The sequence below is a fragment of the Podarcis bocagei genome (assembly GCF_964188305.1).
Source record: "Podarcis bocagei genome assembly, chromosome: 7".
NCBI classification, from domain to species: Eukaryota; Metazoa; Chordata; class Lepidosauria; order Squamata; family Lacertidae; genus Podarcis; species Podarcis bocagei.
In genome coordinates, this window is record NC_138132.1 from 36,544,154 (window position 1) to 36,563,467 (window position 19,314).

General features: G+C 47.7%; 1 protein-coding gene across 3 annotated transcripts in view; it reads right to left on the reverse strand.

The window, feature by feature from the left end:
• EPHA10 (EPH receptor A10) overlaps positions 1 to 18,680 on the reverse strand; it is a 40,724-nt gene extending 22,044 nt beyond the window's left edge. The window contains exons 1-3 of one of the 3 annotated variants that reach the window (XM_081203651.1): positions 18,569 to 18,680; positions 6,917 to 6,981; positions 5,053 to 5,722 (exon numbers count right to left, since the gene is read on the reverse strand). In XM_081203651.1, coding sequence (XP_081059777.1) covers positions 5,053 to 5,656 — 604 coding nt within the window. In that variant the 5' untranslated portion in view covers positions 5,657 to 5,722; positions 6,917 to 6,981; positions 18,569 to 18,680. Of the gene's footprint in view, positions 1 to 5,052; positions 5,723 to 6,916; positions 6,982 to 8,231; positions 8,492 to 9,459; positions 9,555 to 18,568 lie in introns of those variants that run through there. The other 2 variants (XM_081203649.1, XM_081203650.1) reach the window with 2 other exon arrangements.
• Positions 18,681 to 19,314: the final 634 nt, after the last annotated feature.

The window sequence follows — 19,314 nt, forward strand, 5'->3', positions numbered from 1 at the left end:
CATGCAGAGTTGTGGTTCACACAAACTGGCAGGGCCAATTCATGCATTGCCAAGTCCAGGAGGGAAAATGGGAAAGCTCCACAGTCACAGGGGTGCCTTTCTTGCAACCATCTGGCAGACACAGAGAAAGCAGACAGCTCTTCTTCCAAAGTCTAATCTGCACACATGCACAATTGTGAAGAGGAAGCAGGTGCCATTGAATGGCTTTTTCTCCTAGAAGACAAGCTTCATGAACCTGACCAGGAAATCTGACCAGGAGAGCTGAGAGGAAGAGAGGAGATGAGCAGGAAATGGAATGATAGACAAATCACCACGGATTAGCTCCAGATTCTGGCTTGATCTTGAAAGTGGAAGGAATGACACAATGAGGGTCTTGTAGCCCAGAATAAATAGGGAGATGGTTAGAGAAACCAGACTACTATAAATTACATGGTTTTTGTTGTTATACTATGCTCTGCTTTTTTTGCCCTGTAAACTGCCTAGATAGTACTTTGAAAGACAAGGTAGTATACTGATAATTTTAACAAATGATTTTTAAGTCTACAGGGCCAGATGAATTGCACCCTCAGTTGTGAAAGCAGATTGTGGCTATTATGATATTTCAGAGCCACTGACTGTAGCCTGTGAGAATTGCCTGAGAAGTGGAGATGGGTGAATGTCCTCCACTCCCTAACTGCAAAAAAGATAAAAGTGCAGAAACTACAGACCAGAGAGTTCAATACTGATACCAGGCAGACGAAGCCTGGTTTGCCCCAGCAGGGCCTTTCAGCTATACTGGCTTCTGCAAGAGAGGATTATGCAGATTCCAGACTGCTATCAGTTACTGAAGGTCAAGTCTGAGAGAGAAACAGAAGGGCCCAGACAGCCATTCACTCCATCTTGCCTAATTATTATTAACCCCAATTACACCACGCAGCTTAATTATGTTCCTGGACACTTCTGTAGAATCCATCAGCCAATTAAAGTTGTCCCCTGGTTTAATGGGCACAGGAGCCATTAAGAGGCAGGATCCTTCCTCCTCCTTCTCCCCCCTCCTTCAACTGTCTAGTGCCAAATTTAACAGCAGGCAGAACAAGAGGAAGTCCTTCCTTTGTGAGGAGCAAATCAACTTCTGTCTGTAACGTCACAGGAGGGGCAAATCCTGCAAGCGCTTCTCACAGAGAAGGTGGACTTGATAGGCAGAACTCCTTTCCCTAACCCAAAGGAAAGAAATTAATTTCTGAGCCACCCTGAAATGAGTTCAGGCTCTTCCACTACCTTTGCTCAGAAGATTTTCAGAGGCCCGAGGCACTGCCAACAAATTATCTCTTCATTTCTTGGCACAGGGCTGGCAATTGCCTCTGCAACAGAGGCTCCCTGCAAAGCGGCCACTTTCCTCAGCCACGCCTGCCTGCCACAAAGCCAGCAGAATATTAACACAGCACAGCCTCCCACCACTGCTGTCAAAGCCAGAGAGGAACATGCTGTAATAGAAATTCTCCTGCAGCACCAATTTATGCCTCTGTCAAGGAGAAGTGGCTGACAGTTATTTTTGGAACTGGATCTCCATCATATTAATTTGATGGCTGGTTGAAGTTGTCTCATTTGCAAGAAACCCAGCTGATAAATATTAACCTTGGACTTCGCTGGAAGTCTCCTTGCTGCTGCTGAGCGAAGGGTGTGAGAAAGATGGGCAGCGTTTGCAGGAGTTGTCAGCTGCTTCTTGTGCTGGAGGGCTCCAGATTCACAAAAGTACGTGCCCAGCAGGATGCGAAAACATTTCTCGCCTGCTTCCTATAGCCAATGATGGAAGGCCCAGTGGGCTAGCTTGCTAACCATAGTTTAGCATGAGAATGACCCTATCCTATTCTGGGGCTTGTGTGTCTCCCCTCCAGCACAGCTGCAACAAGACCAGAAGACTTTGCTTCTGTTTTATATGAACTGCAGCTTAACAAATCATCCAGAGCCATGGTTAGTCTTAACCATGGCTAGTGTAAACCATGTATGATATGATCTTGGCTCCTTTGCACTAGCCATTGTTAAAACTATAATTAAGATTAACCACAGTTTATCAACTTCAGATGACATGCTAAACCATGGGTAATCAATAAGCGAAATTGAATCTTTCAGCTTCCTTGTGACTGCATCAGAGTCAGAGGGGAGTTCAGAACTCAAAAGGGAGGGGAGGCTTCTCCTTCATCTACAGTGGTACCTTGGGTTAAGAACTTAATTTGTTCTGGAGGTCCGTTCTTAACCTGAAACTGTTCTTAACCTGAGGTACCACTTTAGCTAACAGGGCCTCCCGCTGCCGCCACGCTGCTGGAGCATGATTTCAGTTCTCATCCTGAAGCAAAGTACTTAACCGCAGGTACTATTTCTGGGTTAGCGCAGTCTGTAACCTGAAGCATCTGTAACCCGAGGTACCACTGTACTTCATCACAAAGCTCCACTCACTGGAGTAACATCCAAACACAGCCAGTGACTTCAGCAGAGAGAGAGAGACAAGCAGATGAGCAGCCACAAAGCTGGGCAGGCTCATCGCCCCCTGCATTCCAAGAGAACCAGGGTGAGGTTTGAGACCCAAATAAGCACAGAGGAGCATTTGACTGCAAACACACAGTCACAGAGTTCCTCTTAACTTTTTTTGGGGGGGGGAGTGGGAGATAAACTTGCCACATCCCTAAGGTGGCTGCTTTGGCCAACAGAGACAAGTTTTAAAACAGTAAACAGCTGAACCAATATCATGCAAACATTTCCACAAAAGGTTCCATATGCCATTCTTTATAGAGAACTGTGAAAATAGATGGACTGCAGGAATTTTTTTGATCTGCTGAGCTAGTGGAGGAGCTGTCACCATCAGGGCACCTAATGCCTGCTTTGCCAGTGTCCTCAGGATATGGACTTCACTTCATGATCATGGCAGCAGCTGAAAAAAAGCTTGCTTCATCTTCTATGGGACAGCCCTTCAGATATTTGAAGATGTCAAGTGTATCCCCTCTCAAGTCTTTTCTTCTCTGGGCTGAATATGCCTCAACTGTTCCTCACAAGGCTTGATTTTCAGACCCTTGATCGGCTTGGCCACCCTCTTCTGGATACATTCTAGCTTGTCAATATGCAGAACTGGACACCTCCCTCCCTTCTTCCAATCCCACTTCAAACCTCCTAGATATAGCCTCCAAAAAAAGTGGAAGGAATAATGGGCCTCTCTTTCAGGGCTATTTTCATTCATTCATATTCAAATATATGCAGTTTTAATCAGTTAATCAACTTTCTTTAATCAGGAAATTGCCCTAGTTAGCATACATGTGTCAGGGGTGTTTGATCATGTCATTAGGGGGGAACTGCTGCATGGAGCAGGGGAGGCGAGCGGGGGGGGCAGTGGCGTAGCGTGGGGGTGCAGGGGGGGCCGGCCGCACCGGGCGCAACATCTGGGGGTTAGGGTTAGGGGGCGCAAATCCACGGGTTAGGGGGCATAAATTACTTGCCTTGCCCCGGGTGCTGACAACCCACGCTACGCCACTGGGGGGGGGGGGAGAGACACCTATCATCTCCACAAGGTCAAAGCAGGGCATGAAAACCCACCAGGAGACGGTCAATACTGCTGGTGCTTTGGGTTTTGCAAGCAGGCTCCCAAACTGGAAGAAGTCAAAATAAAAAGAAAGAGAGAAGAAAACTAAATGAGGAGTGTCTTCCCCCCAAGTAGCCAAATATGCAAAACTGAAAAATGCTTATTAAACACAGTTTTTCTGCAGACAAATCCAGGCCAGTCATGGAAAGAAATGAGGGGAGTGGGGTGGGCTGGACAAGCCATTTTTAATTAAAATGCACAAAAGTCACATTCCACTGGGAAAAAAAAGGATTGCTGCCAATTTGAGGGGCTGGGAAGACTGTGTGCTTTTCTCAAGCCTTCCTGGCAACCCGTAAGTGTTGTGTCAAAGTTGTGTGTTAGAACTGGCTGTTGCCCAACACCTGCCAAGGACTTGGGGGGCCCTGAGGCCAGAATCACCACTTTGCCCTGGGATAATTTAAGCTTCTCCAAAGATCTCGTTGGAGTTAATGCCTCATCTACAGTTGACCAGTGATAAGCCTTGTGGAAACTCTCAACCAATTAGAATAACTTTGAGGGACAACACCCCGTTTGCACCTTTCCGACTCTACCCCCTTAGCAAATGCTGCAAGTCTCCTAAACTGCCCTGCATTCCATGCCTCCACCTTCATTCTAGGCCAAATGTTGCTGGACTACAACTCCCATCATTGCCGATCACTGGCTGGGGCTGAATGGAGCTCAGCAGAAATCTGAGTCCAACCAACCACATCTGGAAGGGCAGAGTTGTCTCCCTGCCCAGGTCTGGACCCAAATGAAGTAAAGCAAGGCGAGCATCAATGCAGAAGCAAAGCAAAGCAGCCTACAAGCCTGGAGCACTGAGATCAACTGCGAGAAGCAAGGACACCAGGCAGGGGTAAAAACCACCTTGCAAACCCTTCAGGTTTCTGGTCACCCTGACAAAAGGAGCTGGGCAGTTGTGTCAGCCTCGCATGGTGGACCTAGGGCAGTTGCCCTCAGAGCGTGTGGGTAAATCAACAAAGAGAGCAAAGACTGGAAGAAATCCACTTCCACTTCCTCCCTCTCTCTCAAAAAAAAGTGTTTCTAAATTATTGTAATTTTAATTTAACCAAGCCCCTTGACAAGACTCTCCTGCTTTTGCTGATCCTGAAAATGATTACATCTGCAGGTTCATTAAGACTGCAGCGCATGAGATCATGTCCAGTCTCGTAATATTTTTAAGGATGGCTGTTAAATGATTCAGGGATTCCACAACTCAAGAGAGAAAAATCCAACAATGGGAGTATTGCTGTTGGCACGGAGAGGAGGGGAGAGGCTCCACAATCTCAGGGGCCTTTGGACGCCATCATATCTTAGCCCAAAGGCCCTGGGTGCACATATGCAGTAAGGGCTTGTTACAGCAAATAGCGAGTTCTACAAAACACATGATTTGCCCGTTAGAACCAGGTGACGGGGTGGGTGGACGACACAGGCGTAAGGGAAAGGGTACAGACAGCCGTTCCTTTTACCTTGACACCTGCTGCCCTTTTCTTCAAAGCCAGCCCTGCAGGTGCACTTCCCAATGGGGACCAGCCACTCCCCCTCTGCGCTGCAGTGCATCCTGGGAGGGCCGTCTGCCTCCACCTCGGAGTGGTTGACGCAGGCCCCCTTCACTTCCACCAGGGTGGCAAAGGCAGCTTCCGCCACCGTGTCGGGGAAGGTGGCCAAGTTCCGCACTGTGGAGAGGCACTTTTTGTAATAGACCCGCACGGACACCAGTGCCACGCAGGCGCCCACATCCTGGAAGCCCAGGTGGAAGCCCCTCTTGCTGAGGTGCCCGATCTCCCTCAGCTCCACGTTGAGCTTCATCTTCCGCTCGCCCAGATCCCCCTGGGTGAAGCTCTCGTCAGCAGCGATGGTGTCTATCTTGGCGTACTTCTGCTCGCTGACGTTGGGACCCAGGCTGGAGTCGGACTCTGCATAGTAGAGGTTGAAGGTCTCCTTGCAGGTGCCCCCCACCCCTGGGATGCTGTTGCAGTCCCTGAGGGTGAATTTCACCTCCACAAAGATCCTCTGGCCACCCTGCCGAGAAATCCACCTGGTCTGCAGCCAGTTGTTCTGGTTCGGCTCCATGACGTTACAGATCTGGTATGTGCGGATGGGCCGGTCCTTTTCGTCCACCCCACTGATCTCTTCCCACTGCAGAGGATATGAAAGGAGACACACCTGTTATTCCATGGAAATGGCTACTTCGCAATGCTTGGGGTCCTCCCTGCAAAGCAGCCCGTCTGTCATTGGTGCCAATCAGGGCTTTTTTTTCTGCAGGAACTCAGTTCTGGTACCTCTCAGGTAGGCTCCATTGCCATATAAGAGAACAAGGGAGGTGTTCATGGTGAATTCCAGCACCTCTTTTTTCTAGAAAAATAGGACTGGTGCCCTGGTGTTTCATAGTCCATGAGAATTGGCAGAAAAAAGGAAGATACATGATTAAATGAAGCAGATTATATACACATCTTTTGGAGCTGTTCTCAAATACCAATATTCTAGAAATCTATTTAGGCCAATATCCTTGATATGCTAGGGTATCGTATACCCTTAGAACCTCAAAGATTTCTACTTGGTTATCTATAAGATGTTATTCCACAAAATGATTGAGGAATTGTGTTTAATCTTATAACTGCTGTTAGGAATATGGTAGCTAAAAATGGGGGTGGGGGTGGACATATTTCCTGCTACATCCAAATGGATTGCTAAAATTTGGGCTATAGTAACTAAAGCTAACTTATTACAAAAGAATACATATAAACCAGCCTAAGAGATTTATGGGGGAGAAAAGAGTATATTATGTAATGTTTTAGAGCAATAAATTTAACTATAATGATTCTATGCTTTCACCCTGCTGTAATATTACGAGTACTTCTTCACACAATTTTTCTTTGGTTTATTTTACTTACTAATAACAAACTTTAAAAGATTAAAAATTAAAAAGAAAAAGCCTAGCAGGCTTCTGAGGCCACCTGGGGTTTCTCAAACCAGATTTCAACAGTTAAAGCCAATGGGGAGCCATCCTCTTGCAACTGCCTGGCCATTAGTAGAGCGAAACAGCTTGCCTACCCTGGGAGACCAGGAGTGCCCTTCTCTCTGCCACCAAAGTGACTTCAGGCAGCAGGCAGGGTCCTTGCTGAGGGAGACGCAAAGCAGCCATTCTCTTAATCAGTAAACAAAACTAACCTGGGGGAAAAGATCACCAGCTGGCCAAAGAGAAGAGATTGGGCCTGGGTGTCCTCAGTGGCTTTGCTGGTGGCAGCACCACCACCACTCCCAAGCCAGCCTACCAGGCCAGGCTCAGCAAGTGTGTTGCAGAACCACAAATGCACCAGAACAGCCACTCACCCCATTGGAAGGGTGTGACGTCCAGCCCAGTTCAGCTTGCGATTCCTGAGAATCCAACAAAATGACTGAAAGAGAAAGAGAGAAACGTTAGGAGGAGACTATGCAGGGGAGCCTGTCCCTGAACTCTCCCTTACAGGCACCCTTGGTTCACTCTGGTTGATCTTTAGGGAAGGAATCCAAAAGGAAACTAGCAAATCTATGGCCTGACTGCTGCCTAGCAGAGCTGGGCTTGAGGGCTCAGCTGCTTCCTGCCGGAGCTTTTGAAAACTGCTGGCTCCCAGTAGGCCTGTTCCTAATATCTGAAAGGTCCCCTCAGAGCTGGGAAGTACTTGAGGGAAGGCCCAGAACTTGGAAGGACTAGGCCACCCAGAGTTGGTTCTGTGGTGAAGCCCCAAACGGCTTAAGTCTGCCTTTCTGCCAATTGCTCATTGCCCTGAAGCCCTGACTGCCTTACATGCCCAGAGGTGCCAGTCATGTGATTTAACTGCTTCTGCTCTGTGACCCTGAACATGGACGCTCCCACTTTGAACCAAGGCTCCTTTTCTCAATTCCCTCCGTCCCCCGGGGGCAGTTTTGCAGGGCAGAGACTGGTGGAGAGAGGAGAAGAGTCATCTCGATCCAACGACAGCTTCATTATCCTGCCCAGGCATCTCACAGAAGAAGCTGTTTGACCAAGAGATTCAGGGCACATCCTCCCCTTGACAAGCAAAGCAGCAGCTGCTGCCACAGTGACTATAATAAAGATTTCGTAGGACGCTCCTGCCAATCCAAGCCAGTTCGTTCCCACAAGACCAAAGCAGTGCAATGTTCAAGCAGTGAATGCTTTCGTCTGCCAGGGACACTGCTCTTTGCAAGCCAGACGGCAGCTAGCGCAGGAACAGAAGCAAAGTGCTCTGGTTATTTCATTCCCTATTTGTAACACACTTCTTTCTTTAAATAATAATAATAAAAAACCATTTCAATCAGGCCTTTGGCTGGTTAATATTCCACAGTCTTTTAAATTTGTCTGTGGAAAGGGGGGGAGAGGTTATTGTTTTAGTTTTAATTATTTACTTGTGTTTTTATCTTTGTTTTATTCTGCAAACCGCCCTGTGATCTTGTGACGGAAGGGTGGGATATAAATTTGATAAATAAAATTCTCAGGGCAAAAAACAAAAGGAAACAAAACACCAGCCCATTTTATCAAAAGCAGTTCTAGAGCCAAACCGAACAGATGATAGCCATAGCAGGCAGCATATTTGCAGTCAAAAGCTCATCTGGAGGCAGCAGCAAAACCCACAGCTGACAGCAGGCAACAAAGGAGGAAAGGGTTTACCTGGCAGGAGGAACATCCTCCTCCCCAGCAGGACTCAAGGGAGGCTCCATCCTCTCACTTCTTGAAGGAAACCTCTTGCTAGGAGCTGCCACTAAAACCGCCCTGAGTTGAGGGCCGGCATCTCTGGAAGCGGCCTCTCTTGGGCATGGGAGGTTCAGGTCTATGCAGCATCCAGGACTGTCCCTGCCCGCCGGCAAGGACTGGGATTGGGGAGAGGGGGGTGTCGGAGGCAGCAGGAACAAGGAGCAAGCGAGAGCTGCCTGCCTGAGCCCGGGAGCTGTCGGCAGGGAAGCTTTCTAAACACCTGCGGGAGTGACAAGCCTAGCCCACCGACAATCAGTCCATCAGAAAGCCGTCGAGGTCGAGCCCCGTTGGCGCCGCACGGTCGCTCCCCCCCCCCCCCCGCCGAGCGACGTTGGGCAGCGGCATCCCTGCCAGGGCCACTGGGCGAGAAGGGGCGCGCCGAGCCCACTGAGAAGAGATGGCGCTCCTCCGCAACCACTTTCCTGCCAGGGCCCGGAATAGGGTTCCCGAAGCAAGCGAGCGACCTTAAGGACCCCCGATGATCGGTGGGTCTCCCGACGGGCTCCCCGTTCTCAAACTCCCCCCACCGCCCCCCAAACTCCCTTCAGAGGCGCTGGCGGCAACGTTCCCCAAAGGAGACGGGCTTTCCGGCGGCGTAGCGCTCGGAGCACAGAGTCAAAGGGAGCCTCCATGTGCCGCCGCAGTCTACCCCTCCGTTCCGTCCGGGCTCGCTCCCTGCAAGCACTCGGCCGGCCCACGAAAACACCAAGAAAGGGTTGCGGGAGGAGAGGAAAGGAAGAGGATGAGGTTTTTCTTGGTTGCTCAGTCCCCTGGGGTACCCTGGCGGGGGGTGCGCTTTTGGAAAGCCTCGCCCGCCCACCCTACCAGTGGCGTAGCGTGGGGGTGCAGGGGGGGCCGGCCGCACCGGGCGCAACATCTGGGGGGTAGAGTTAGGGGGCGCAAATCCACGGGTTAGGGGGCGCAAATTACTTGCCTTGCCCCGGGTGCTGACAACCCACGCTACGCCACTGCACCCTACCCCTCCATTGGTGGAAAAGGGGGCTGATGACCCAGCAGAGCATCCATGCTCGTGGGCACTCTACCTCCGAGAGGTGGCTCTCCTCCAATGGGACTGCCTGGCCCTGGCGGAGGGCGGCACCCCCTCGGTGGAGCCTCCCTGGCTAAGCGCAGTCCTCCCCCCTACCTTGCTCCGCGGAGGCAGCGCGCACGACCAGCCCGAGGAGGACGAGGCGCGGCAGTGCCATGGCCCCGCGCGCCGGCCAGGCTCCTCATGCTGCCGCGCGCTCCAGCCGCCCGCTGCTGCCAGGCAACTGCCTCCGCGCGCCGCCACGCCCACCGGCCAATAGGGGTCGGCGGGCGAAGGAGAGAGGCGGGACGGGCGGGCGGGGTTGCCCGGGGGCGTGGTCAGTAGTTGGTCTACGTCAGTGTTTCCCCCTTTTAGCTAGCATAAAAATCCCATGCCGCCGCCCCACCTCGAAACCTGGCTCCCCTTATGTTAAATGACTGCAATACCGGGAGTTTTAATCACAAATAATAGAATTGCACAGTTGGAAGGGACCCGCCCCCAGGTCATCTAGCCCAGCCGCGCCACCTGCAATGCAGGAATTGTAACGAAAGAATCCGTGACAGAGGGTCATCCAGCCTCTGTTGAAAAACCTCCAAGAAAGGAGAATCCGCCGCCTTCCAATGTTTTGGGGTTTTAAAAATAACAATGAGTCAAAGTGCTTACAATTTTTTAAAAAAATCAAAAACTTCACATGAACTTTTAATTTTCAGAGTCTGTTTTAATTATTATCAATCTGTGCACAGATGTTGCACGCTTGTCAAATGCCTTTGTTTTGATAGCCATAAGAGCAGAAAGAACAGCTTCACAAAGACATTTGGATCAAAACGTCTTTGACAGCTGAATCACACTTGATTCTCCAAAACTCCTCTTGGAGATGCTCTAGCAAGGACTGAAGGGTAGTGATGAAAGGCTTCCTCACAGGGTGCTGTGCAATTGGCAGGATGATCTGCTCAGTTCCCTCTACCAGAACCATACAGCTGGAAGGGACCTAGGGGGTCATCTAGTCCAACCCCCTGCAATGCAGGAATATGCAGCTGTCCCGCATGGGGATCAAACCTGCAACCTTGGTGTTATCAGCGCCACACTCTAACCAGCTAAGCTATCCATCGTGTGCAGAATCAAGTTGCCAACCTAGGCTGCTTTCCCCGAGGGTTTCTAGATGGTCTCACTCAGATTCAGTCCAGGTCTGGTGACCCTGAGAGGCCTGACTAGGAGATGGAGGCATTTGGTGAGCGAAGCCAAAAGGGATTGATAAATTAGTATGAGTTTCCTGGATTGGCTTGCTAATGGAGCTCCTCTGTCTCTCATGCCCTGCTGAAGTGGCAGGGGAGGGAATTGTGAGTGTAGTACTCTTCTAAGAAAACAAAAACAAAAAAATTGTTTAGTTCAGGGCCCAACTACCTGTAGAAACAGAAAACTTACTAACTTTACATCTATAATAATAGGCCACCATTGGCTGAGAAGAACCCTAGAGTAGACCAGCTCTGTTTTGCATTGTCTGCAGAAGAAGGAACATGGTGTGCTAGACAGGGCAACAGTGCAAAAACAGGAGGACTTGAAAAGTACTGAGAAGTATATGAGGGGGAAATGCCTGCCTTAAGGTGTAAGTGAAGCAGAGGCTGTTTTTCTGGCCCCAAAGAAAAAGGACGCATATTAGCATGGCTTCAGCAGTTTAACTCAGCGGAAACTTAAGTTGATTTAATCATCTATAGCAGGCATGTCCAACAGGTCAATCGCGATCTACCGGTTGATTGCAGGTATGTTTGTGGTCGATCACGGTACAACTTATACTAGTGATCTCCTAGGTGATCGTTATTGGTCCCCCAATAAAGCTCAACAACTCTGGTCAATCCTTCCCCCAAAAAAAGCTCACTGCCAGTTTTTCTATACTGGGAGTAGATCACAGTCTCTTGGGAGCTGGACGTGCCTGATCTATAGAACCATAGAATCATGCAGTTGGAAGTTGCCCAAAGGATCGTCTAGTCCAACCCCTGAAATGCCAGAATCACAGCTGTTGCCAGTCATTGAAGTGCTTCCTAACTACATCCACCTGGTGTGTGTAATTTCCTCCCCACTTTTCCAGCTGCACAATTGTTGTTTCGACCACACACTAAAAATATCTCCCTTAAATCAAAGATAATTTTATAGGTAATAGCAATGGCATTTATAGTATGTGCGAAATTCTCACAATTCACTGCAGCCTGCGTGATGCGTTACTGTGCTGTATATATTGTACATCACACCAACCAAGAGGTAATGCTGAACTCCTGTGCACCCACGATGGTATGCTGATCACGTAATAAGCGGCATGTGATCTTCACATACCACTTCACACTTTCATATTTTAATTTGGATGGGGTTTTGTTTTGTTTTTACTTATATTGTACATATTTTTTGGAAGCACTCATCCTCCCCTGCCAATCTTCATACATACACTCCCCTGGTTGAGAAACACTGGTCTTGGTACTCGGATACTGTCAATTGAATAAACTCATCCATATACTTTTTAAAAAAACAAACCACACAATGATTATTTGATGAGGAGGATTAACAAATCTCTTAATAAAGAGACCCTGCCAAGGAGGGTTTTGAACTGTGCTGGATCCAGGAGTGAGCAGGAAACCAGTGGCAGGATGCATTAAGCTTATGTGGTCAGAGTGACAAGAGAGGTGAATCGTTCAGTGGGTTTTGCAGGCTGAAACTGTACTGAGATAACATCACAAATAGGATGAAGCTTTGGAAAAGTTGCCGTTTAATCCATCCACCCTTGAAGTCATCACATACAAATTGATCCGTCTTTTTCCACTGCAGTAAACTCACATGACCTGCTCTTTGGGGATCTGGTCTTCACATCCACCATCTGCATAATCGTGTGTGCAAGTACAGAGTGCATTTCCATCTGAGTGAGTTAAAACACTTTCCACACATCCAGGGGATTTTGTGGAAGGACTCCCAGATCAGCAGGGAGGGGAAAGAAGGAAAGCAGCCCATCTGCCTCCAGGGGCTGATGTGGAGGGGTCGGTGTGGAGGCGAGCATTGGGAGATCATGAGGGTCCAAGCCTTCCTCTCCATCTGTTCTCTGCTGGCCTTTGAAAGCATATCTTTTAAAACAAACATTTGATTCTGCTGCATCTTAATTTCATTTTAATCTATTTGTGGTTCATTCTGCCTCTCTGGAGAGCTTTGTTTTATTGATGCTGTTTTAGTCTTGTGGGGTTTTTTTTGTCTAACTTCATTAAATTATGAGATAATGGTGTTTGTTTTTAGGCTTCCTTTGTCTCTTTGAGCAACTTCTTTTTTGAGGAGGCAGGAATAATGATTATATTTCTATAAAATAAGCAACCCTGGTGCTGCTACTCTCACTTCAGGATCAAAAATGTAGTCCTCCTGCTGTGATGAACTGCCACTTCCAGATTAAATGACTTACATGCCTCCTTTCATTGGGGCCCCATTTGATTAAACATTGAGTACCTGAGGGATACCTGCCTAGAAACCCATGCAGATGTCTGTGCCATGCTGTGGTTTGGACAGAAACCTCATTTTTGGATGGGCAAAAAAGATGCCCTTGGGTTAACACAGCAACCGCATGGCAGGGATGGATTTTTGTATCTCTCAGTTGCTCTGATATTCTCTAAGGTCAGTTCTTTGCATGAGAACAAAAGGGGCCTGCTAGGATAAGTCCCATCTAGTCCAGCATCCTGTTCTTTTTTTATTTTTTTTTGAAAGATATTTATTAAAGTTTCCAATTTTTTACAAACAAAAGAAAAAACAAACATAAAAATATTAAAAACACATAAATTTCACAACTTATTTTCTTGTAACTTATTTCCCCGACCTCCTCATACCTCCCCTTCTTGTATACCCAGTTTGAATTGTTTCTACAGCAAATCCTTATCTCAACATCTTAAATTATTGTAGCTTTAAATTCTTGCTTACAAAAAGAAAGTCATTTTGTCATAGTTACAGCTTGAAACCACTTAATTTAATAATAATAATAATAATTTATTATTTGTACCCCGCCCATCTGGCTGGGTTTCCCCAGCCACTCTGGGCGGCTTCCACAGAAACCAAAAAACACTAAAATATCATACATTATTTCAATCCAACATCATTCAACATTCCTTAATTTTACAATATTTTTGTAGATAGTCCTTAAAATTTTTCCAGTCTTCTTCTGCCGACTCTTCTCCCTGGTCACGGATTCTGCCAGTCATTTCTGCCAGTCCCATACAGTCAATCAGCTTCATCTGCTTATGGTAGCCGACCAGATGCCTGTGGGAAATCAGAGAGCAGGACCCAAGCACGTGAGAACTATCTCCTACTGTAATTTCCAGCAACTGCTGTTCAGAAGCATTGCTGCCTCTGAACATGGAGGGGGAGCATAGCCATCATATATTGTTTATGATTACTTTGGTTATGTTTGTAATTATGTTGGTTTTTTCATGTTGTAATGTGCCTTGAGCAGGGTTTTTAATATGGAAAGGTGGCATACAGATAAAATGATGTATGTATGTATGCATCAACCACGATAAGAAGCTGTCAATAGTTATAGCCTTATAAGATGGAGGCAGCAATGTTTCTGAATACCAGCTTCTGGAAAATCACAAGAGTGGAGAGGGCTCTTGTACCTGAATCCTCCTTGAGGGTTTTCCACAGGCATCTGGTCGGCCATGATGAGAAGAGGATGCTGGACTAGGATGGGTCATTGGCTGGATCCAGCACATTCTTCGTAATGTTCCTGTGTTCTTAAGAGGGTGGCAGGGAGACCCAAGAGACCAAGAGCAGCTCCTTTGCTCCCCACCCCCACCATAGGCACAGATTTTCTGAGTTGCTTCTGAAAGAGTGTTTGAAACAACTGTGAAAATAACACTCAGAAATCAATACCAACCCCTAGGAGACTTTGAGGACATAAATTCCACAGACAGGAGCTGAAAGCCTCCATGGGAGAAGGGGGAAATTGAAGCCACGGGAGTACAGAACTAAACTGACTAGTTTTGCTGACAGGTGAGTTTTCCCCTAACAAGTGTAAGAGCTGCAAAATGAGTCAGCCAGGTAAAGCAGCTGTAGTGGCCCGTCTTGAAGGGAGGAAGGGTACAAAGTGAGCTTGGTGATGGTGGGGCTGTGGAGGAGCAGAAAATGGGGCTCAGACAGCCTGACACCCCCCAAATCTCCTCTAGGCTACATCATCATAGAGGCAGGTGAGCACCTGCCTTTCCCTAGGGAGTAATGCATTAATAATAATAATAATAATAATAATAATAATAATAATAATAATAATAATAATAATACCCCACCCATCTGGCTGGGTTCCCCCAGCCACTGTGGGCGGCTTCCAACAAAATATTAAAAATACAATAAAACACCAGACATTAAAAACTTCCCTAAACAGAGCTGCCTTCAGATGTCTTCTAAAAGTCAGATAGTTGTTTCTTTCCTTGACATCTGATGGGAGGGCATTCCACAGGACGGTCTTCACAACCGAGAAGGCCCTCTGCCTGGTTCCCTGTAACTTCACTTCTTGCAGTGAGGGAACTGCCAGAAGGCCCTCAGAGCTGGACCTCAATGTCTGTGCTGAATGATGGGGGTAGAGACGCTCCTTTAGGTGTAAGACCAAGAGTTGAAGCAGGGCAGCGAAGCCCCATTTCTAAGGCTCAGAGAGATCCCCCCCCCATCAATCCCAGGAGGCAGGATTTGACAGGCTTAATCCACTCTGGGGGTTCCTTGCCTGCAAATTTCACCCGCATATCTGAAAAGAAAAAAGGATGCAGGCATTTTTAGATCCCCTGTTACAATAAACAGGGGCGAAAGAGAGCCTCAGATCTAACAGAACAAATTCAGACCAGAATAATGAATTAAATTGGGACAAGGCAGAGAGCATCCAAAACATATTGGGAGGCCTCTCAGTGCTACAGATGCAAGGTGAATATGGAGTCTGGATTAAGCTTCCAGAGAGATCCAGGTTTTTCTAGGAATTTGTGGTGTTTGTGCCCCATTTTCACTTGCTAGGGAATTTTCTCCTGTTCTCTACCTGTTGTAGCTGCATCCATCCCAAAATAAGACTCAGACTTTTTTCTCCCTGGGCAAATGACTGACTGGTGCTGCTTCTTTTGAATCAGCACTGATGGAAATGAAGAGAATGACCCTCTCTAGGGAGCTCTTTGTTCTAAGAGACATGAGACAATGCAATCCCCAGACAGGTAATTGGTATCTGAGAGACCATTGACAGGGATTAGGGGTAAACAAAGGGAATCAATTATCTGATAAGAGGGTTTAGGTGCTGACACACAATGGAATCAAAATTATCTGTGTCATGGATCAAAGAGAGAATTCCATCCTTACCTGAGACAGCTCCTGCCCACCCACTATTGCAGAAGGCAAGAGGAGGGAGTAATCTGTCAGAAACTGGTACCCTGACTGCTGCCATTTGGGACTATAATCAGGACAGACAAAATAAAGTCCTTCTTCATGGTGTGTGTGTAGTTAAACTATGGAACTCCCTCCCACAGGAGGTAGTGGTGGGCACCAACCAAGATGGCTTGAAAAGAGAATTAGACAAATTCATGGAAGAGAGGGCTATCAATGGAGGGCTATCAATGGCTCCACAGTGGGAGGCAGCAATGCTTCTGAATACCAGTTGCTGGAAAGCACAGGAGGGGAGACGGCTCTTGTGCGTGGGTGCTGCTTGTGGGTTTCCCATTAGGGCATCGGATTGGCCACTGTGAGAAGAGGGTGCTGAACTAGATGGACCATAGGCTTGAACCTACAGGCTTGTCTTGTGTTCTTAGGACTAACACAATTTAGACAGGAGCTGGGGTTCTGGGCTACTGAACTCTCTCATTCTCTGTCTCTTTCGCTGTCTATCTGTCTGTCTGTCTGTCTGTCTCTCTCTCTCTGCCAGCCTATACAAGACACCTGTGGGGACCATTGCTTAAGAGGAATCTGCCCCATGTCCCTACAGCTAGTGACCTTAAGGGCCCCCCAGAAGCAACTTACAGTATTACAGTTCTACATCTTATTGGCATAACAATTTTAAGGGGCAGGGAGATCACGAAGCACAATTGCAACTGCTTTCTGGAGTTACCAGTTGATGGTTGTAAGGATTCTCTCCCCCCCCCCCCAAAAAAAATATCTTTCCAAAGTTCAGGTAAACCTAACCTGTTGATGTAATATGTCAAGGGATAGTGATGGGCATTTCCCACTGAACTCTGGGGGTGCAGACAGTGCCTTAAACTGAACCAGGCCATCAGTCCATCCAGTGTAGTAATGTCTATTCTCACTGGCAGCATATCTCCAGGATTTCAGATGCAGCCATTCCCAGTCCTACCTGGGGATGCCAGGGATTAAACGAGGGACCTTCTGCATACAGAACAGGTGAGATACGACAACCCTTCCCCATTTAAGCTTTCTCGGCATCTGAAAAGTCAGCCTGCGGCAAGCATTGCAACCTAGAGGGATGGGAGGGGGTCCCTAAGCAGCAGACAGCCCCAGTGGCTGCCTAATGAAGAGAAATAATTAGCACCCGCACTTCCTAGGTCTGATGGCCCTTCCTCCCTTCCCTTTCAAGAGGCTGTATTTACATTGCCTTTGCATTCCTTTGAATCTTCCTTCCTGTATGTCTGTGAGTTAGGAAGCCTATGGCAGGTTCTAATGGTGGTTTTGCAAATATAATGCTAATTGCTAGATTTTGCAATGAGAAGTGCAGTGCGCAGCAGTACTTCTGTGCCCAGCTGAGCTCCCTTCTACAGGACTCTCTTGCTGAAGCTGTAAACACTTGGAGCCTGAATGGTGTTTATTGGCACAAAAAGACCCAGGAGAGGGGTGCTGAGCACCATTGGCTTTGATAGTATCAGACAGAGCACAGCCCAGGCTGAAATAAAAGTCAGTGTTGGGGCAAATGAATGGGAGCAGCCTAGGGGGGTGGGCCAGGGGGGCATTTGATGTGTGCATATAAAACACATAAAGAATCAAAGACATCACGGCAAGAGCAGTAATGCCAGAATTTATCCCAAGGTGAAGGCAAATGACAACAGCAGACCTAGAATGAGGGGAGGGCTCTGATTCCTCATGTCCTCATCCAGGTATCTCTCCAGGAATCAGCAGAGGGACCTTGGCAGGTCAGCAAGTGAGCCTGTTCCTGGGCAAGGACTTGTTTCTTTGCTATGGCTACAATTCCACCAGAAACAGTAGAAGGGTGACTTTAGGGAGATACAGTTTTCCTCCACCACCTATAGGCCTGGACCACATCCACCTGCAGCTGAAGCATGGAGCATCTGCCTGGAGTGACAACAGGGCACGGGGCACCTAAGCAAACAGGCAGCTCCCTCTCTCTCTCCGAAACCTTCATAAGAACGCAAGGAGAGCTTGCTGAATCAGGCCAATGACCCATCTAGTCCAGCATTCTCTCCTCACATTGGCCAACCAGATGCCCATTATGGAAAACCCACTAGTGGGATCTGAACATAAGAGCAACTCTCCCCTCCTGTAGTTTCCAGCAACTGGCATTCGGAAGCACTGCTGCTTCCAGCTGTGGAGACAAAGAATAGCCATCATGGCTAGCAGCCATCAGTATCCCTCCCCTCCATGAATTCATCAAATCCTCTTTTAAAGCCATCTGAGCTTAGGGCTGTCATTGCCTCCTGCGGGAGCAAGTTCCACACTCTCTGTTAACTCTCTGTTGCATGAAGAAGTCCTTTCTTTTATGTGTCCTGAATCTTCCAACATCCAGTTCACTGGATGTTCATGAGTTCTAGTGTTATGAGAAAGGGGGGGGGGACTTTTCTCTTTCCGCTTTCTCCATGTCATGACTAATTGTATAAACGTCTATCATGCTGCTTCTTAGTCACCTTTTCTCTAAATGTCTCCCATGCTGCAACCTTTCTTCATAGGGGAGTGGTTCCACCCCCTTAATCGTTTTGGTCGCCCCTTTCTGAATCTTCTCCAACTCTACAATATCCTTCTTGAGGGGGCCAGAACTGTACACACTATTCCAAATACAGTCACACCCCATAGATTTGTAGAATGTCATTATGGCATTGGCAGTTTTATTTCCAATTCCTTCCCTAATGATCCCTAGCATGGAATTTGCTTTTTTCACATCCACTGCACACTGCATTGACATCTTCACTGAACTACCCACAATGACCCAAAGGTCTCCAGCTCCTTCATCCCCAGCTCCTGACTTTCACCGGAGAACAGCTGCTGCTGCTGCCTCCTCCTTTCTTCTCACCCGCAGCCACCTTTAGGCCGATGAAACCCTCAGGAGGGCAAAATCCGGTGAAGCACTTAGGCAGCTCTCTTCCTGCAAAAGTGACATGATCTAAGAGCTGAGCTTTTTTCTTTCTTCCTGCTTTGCCAGCTGGGAGATGATCCAGTTTTTTAGCCTGCAAAAGAGATAGTAATTAACAAGTCTCTTTCTTCACTTGCAAAGGATGTCAAGGAGGCTGGAGGAAAAGCAGGCATATCGGTGATGTTCTCCCCAGGAAGGCAAAGGTCAGGAGATGGGGCCAGGGTGCTGAGCTCTTCCTCCCCAAGAGGAACCATTTGCTCAGCTCTCTCCTTCAGAGATGAGAGGCTGAGTTTGACTTTCAACATCTGAAAGCCAAGCCAAGGGAGATGCTCCACATTAATGGATTAAATCCAGAGAAAGTTCTGCTGATCTGTGCACACTCCGGAGTTGAGCAATGTTGCTGTGGAGCCACAAGTCTGGGAGCTGATTTCTTTATTTAAACATTCATTGCCCTACCTTTCCTCAATGAACCCAAGGTGACTAGCTGCATACCTTAAAACAATCACTTTATCTTTCTAGCAACATGCTTCTCATTTTTTAAAAAAGCATTCCTTACTATTTGTTTGCATGTGGGGTTTTTATGAGGGGGGTTGCCTGTTTGTGTGCCTTTTTGTTTTCCTGTTTGGGCCAGACTCCTATTTGTTTTTGGAAGGAAGCCTTCTTGCCTCTAATGACTTCTTTGACTG